At 39.8% G+C, this 4,146-nt stretch overlaps 1 protein-coding gene across 1 annotated transcript; it reads right to left on the bottom strand.

Moving 5' to 3' along the window:
- Positions 1–326: 326 nt before the first annotated feature.
- On the bottom strand, positions 327–4,146 carry barx1 (BARX homeobox 1). The gene is made up of 4 exons (XM_086118057.1): positions 3,780–4,146; positions 2,087–2,378; positions 1,879–1,963; positions 327–813 (listed from the first exon to the last, which is right to left on the bottom strand). The coding sequence occupies exons 1-4, from the start codon at positions 3,982–3,984 to the stop codon at positions 631–633; spliced, it is 765 nt and encodes a 254-aa protein (XP_085974183.1). The 5' UTR covers positions 3,985–4,146; the 3' UTR covers positions 327–630.

Below are 4,146 nucleotides of genomic sequence, written 5' to 3'. Positions count from 1 at the left end.
CGACACGTAAAAACAATACTTTGCATCGGAAAATTGCAAAGCCAGTCATTGATAAAATGAGAGTTTGCGGAGTTTGCATCACGGGGTACTGCCTCATCCCCCACCAAACCCCGCCTCCTAAAAAAAATGTTTCTTAGGTCAATTTAAGACTCTAAATTATCCTTGTGTAAATCTGATTACGACTGTTTTGTTGTATGTGTCATGCTATTGACAGGCGAGCAGTCCCGTGCCTCGCATCTCGCCCAAAGTCAGCCGGCACTATAAACTCCTGCAGTTCCCCCGCGACCCAGTGAAGATAAGCGGCATAGAAAATAGTGGATGTATGATATTAGTGAAAATATATTTATTAATTATTCATGACATACACAGATGAAATACACTAAGCACAGATGATAGACATACTGCAAACGTTTTCGTCCACTCAATTAGTCACAAGTGCATCAGAGGAAACGATGCAAGGCAGCAATCCTTACAATATATACATTTTGCTGGAGTATATGTTGTACAACTCAGGTTATCCTGAGATTTTTGTTGAAAAAGAAGGCACCAAAACTCCAGCTTCAAGAGAACCACTGCTCATCTTTACCACAGCATTCGAATTCTGAGTTTGTGTCGCTGGGCTCGAACGAATCAATGAAGTCCTTCCGACTGAGTGTTCTTGGAATGAGAGCTCGAGCATTCCGCCTGGCGTTCGGTGGCGGAATTTGATTTTTTGGGCAGAGTTGCAGAGAGTTGCTCATTGCTCGGAATCGAATTCTTCTTTGGACGGCCTTTTGGTTTAGTTGGTGACTCCAGACCTCCCCCTTGCAGCACCTGAAATTCCCAAATTCGCAGGAAAAGTTCAGATTCAACAGACAGGAAATTCAAGTTTGAATTCTCACAATGTATAACAGAGGCATTATTAGTACTTTCAGCATATTTCTGTTGAATTATATATACACAATATATAATAATTTTCAACTTGGCCGTAAAATTCAATATTTTCTTATTCAAATCTGTAGTGATCGCAATTCAAACTAAAAATAAAACGATGAATAGGACTCATCTGTGACCTTCAACTGAACGATACGTTTTGAAAACGGCCAATTTTTCTGTTTGCCTTGAGTTTTTCGCAGGACCATTCGAAAAAGTTAAAAAGAAAACAAAAAAAAATACATTCTCTGCTAGCAGGTCGATCCCAAAAAGCATTACATAAGCGTAACATAATCATAATAACGTGACAAAATAAAGCCTGCATGCTCTACTTTCCCCACTTTTGCGAACGGTCCAGAATTATTACTACATATGGAAAGTGTGTGTGCATGAGTGTGTGTGTGTGTATGGGGGGTGGGGGGTCTATAATACTGATTATTGAATTGTCCGTTTTTAGCGGGCCGCGGCATATTCCAGAATTAACGTCCCGTGTCATTTGCCTGCATTGTACATAAATGCTAGTTGGCAAGGCAGGAGAAAGGACAAAGTCCCCACACTTGTATTAGAGTTTTTCTAGATTTAGAAATACATCCAAAGAAACCATTTCCAACTAAAATATGAACTATCATAGCCACTCTATGAATAAAGGTTAGCTAGATAGATTCAGGAAAATATTTTACTTTTGTTTCTTGCTTTGTCGTATAACAGTTTTTTAAACTGTACATAACAATATAATTCCTCAACATATACCTACTCTTGGTTAAATAAATTAAAGTTGAAAAATGTCAGCGGTCCGTTGTGTCGTGAATATTTTCTGTATGTGCCCCTGGAAGAAAAGGTTTGGACTCCCAGCTAGAGGGCAAAAAATCTTAAGGTGAAAAAGACTTTTGTTCACTGTTGTTTATGCTGACACACAGGTGTTTTGCATTACATATCACGTTAAAGGTAATTATGTGTTTAACTTACAATTTTCTTCCATTTCATCCTTCTGTTCTGGTACCACGTTTTGACTTGGAGTTGACTGAGACCCAAAGACTCCGCGAGGTCTATTCTGTAACGGATGAGACATTTCGATAAAATGAGCATTTTCAGAGGTCTCCAGAGCTAACCGCGAAAACACCAAGTTATTCCCGCCCCGGTTCAATCGTAGCTTTTGTTCGCTCTCGCCACTCACCTATCAGGGGTGGACAGATATTTCTGCTTCTCGAAGCGTTTTTCTAGTCCCATTAACTGTAATTCGGTAAACACGGTTCGACTTCGGCGGCCCTTCTTGCTTTTGCCGGTTCCGTCAGATCCATGGTCCAATTTTCCCCGGAGGTGAGGGTCAAGAGGCAGGTGGTGCGATGGCACGCCGACATGAAGGTTTGCGGCCGCCGATAGTAGTGGCGAGCCGAACGGGGAGCTCAGTGTGCAGGGCAGCGGGGATAAGGGGAACTTCACAAGGTTAGTCTGGTCAGCCTTTAACGCTTTAAGAAGAGAATGGTTACATATAAACATGGGCTATGATGTTTGTTTGTTTTCATTTGACGTTCTTTAGTATTGTATGTCATCACATCGTTGTGGTCTTATGGGCTCCAAACGAACCAAACCAGAGTGTCTTCAGCGTTTTTTTATTTGTTTGTTTGTTTGTTTTGCGCTTTTATCATGTTTATATTAAACCGCTGGTTCCCAAATGGGGGCACGTGAAATTTTAAAATATATTTAAAAAGTAGAGCTTGATCACCCCAATTGTCTCCCTGCCACCAAAAATTACCAAAAAAAAAAAACCAAGTGAAGCACAAATATGCTTCACTTAATGCAAAAACACTCCGTTTGGTGCACCAATTACATATTCAGTATTGACAATTGGTTATTGACAATAATTTATGCAATCGACATTTTAAGATTATTTTTTGCAGTTTCCGCTTTTCTGTAAAAATAAGTCAATTATTTATTTTGATAACTGATCTATACTGTGATCCCAACGTTGGGGGAAATTATTTTTATATTTATCTTTATTTATCCATACACACATCCGAGCGGTTAGAATTAATTATTTCTGTTTTTGTTTTTAGTTATTTCGTTTGGTTATGTTCATATAGTTCTAGAGGTACCACTACAAATGAAGTCTCAAATTGAATAAATCATACAGTGTTGGCACAGCACTTTGTTTGCAAGTCTTTTGTTTTGTCTTCCAAATATGCGTTGTGCTGTTGAAGGATACAAAAAATTCACAGTGGGTACACGGAACATCATTGCAAAAAGGGTGAGAACCACTTGTGAATAGCGCCGACATAATTATAAATCCAAATATTTATAAACGGAACTCTCGTTGGATCCGTGATGTGCTCTCATATCTGAGTCAATTTGTACACATCTGTTGCTCCGAGTTGGAATTTTTTTTATCTTTTGACTGAAATATAGGTTCAATGTAATAAATGCAGTATGTTTTACTAATATAGATTATATTATGTCCGATTAAAGTCTTGTCATAAGGAATAAAATCAATCCAATTCAGTTATTCGGTTATTTATATTAGCAATTATATTTTAACAACACAGTGTTGATCAAATGTCTACAACTAACAGACTTTGGTTCAATTATCGAAAAATAACAAAGCATTTCATGTCCACTGGGCACAGATTAAAACTGTTGTCGATACGTGATATTCGTAGTTTACCTCAGTTTCGCATATTTTACTGTTTTGTCTAGACTACACGACGTCGCGTGGGGGGGGGGGGGGGACTACACGTTTTTGTTTCAAAATGCTTTTCCATATAAATTTCACAATGGGTTGGGTGGGGGATGTGTTTTAAAATGAAAACACTCGGAACCGCTGTGTTGGGCTCCTTTCATATTTCAAATCGGTCTTCGAAGTTTGTTCTTACCCAGTTGGTTACGGAATGCACGAGTGGAGAGGAGCGCGTGTACTCCGAATTTAAGGAGCTCTCGAGTCGGAGCCCCAACTTTGTGTTCAGGATGGTGATCGGTGAGGATCTCTTCAATCATGAAACTCCGGTAGCGATGGGTCCCGTGATCGGGCTGAATTTCCGCAGGACAGTAAAGCGCCCCAATGTCCAAAGGATGCTGCATGATCGGTATTGTCGGCCACCTGTTTACAGCTTAAACTAACCGGCTCTCATATTCCCACTTGGCCGACTTTAAATCCGGGCGTCACTGGTGCACATCAAAAGTATTTTGAGGAGTAGGACAGAACAAAAAATAGCTGCCGCGTCCTCTTGTGTTGTTCGCGGG

This window comes from Hippocampus guttulatus, chromosome 8 (genome assembly GCF_054856545.1).
Source record: "Hippocampus guttulatus isolate MCC_2025c chromosome 8, RoL_Hgut_1.0, whole genome shotgun sequence".
In the NCBI taxonomy this organism is placed as follows: domain Eukaryota; kingdom Metazoa; phylum Chordata; class Actinopteri; order Syngnathiformes; family Syngnathidae; genus Hippocampus; species Hippocampus guttulatus.
The sequence above is the reverse complement of the archived record's forward strand: the minus strand, read 5'-3'. Positions and strand labels throughout refer to the sequence as shown.

Bases quoted from the DNA above. Each gene is read 5' to 3' on its own strand.
- barx1 (XM_086118057.1), bottom strand. From the start codon at position 3,984: ATGCAGCATCCTTTGGACATTGGGGCGCTTTACTGTCCTGCGGAAATT. The intron at 1,964-2,086 runs GTGAGTGGCGAG...CATCCGTTACAG, and splicing joins TATCTGTCCACCCCTGATAG to AATAGACCTCGCGGAGTCTT. The intron at 814-1,878 runs GTAAGTTAAACA...TGGGAATTTCAG, and splicing joins GGATGAAATGGAAGAAAATT to GTGCTGCAAGGGGGAGGTCT.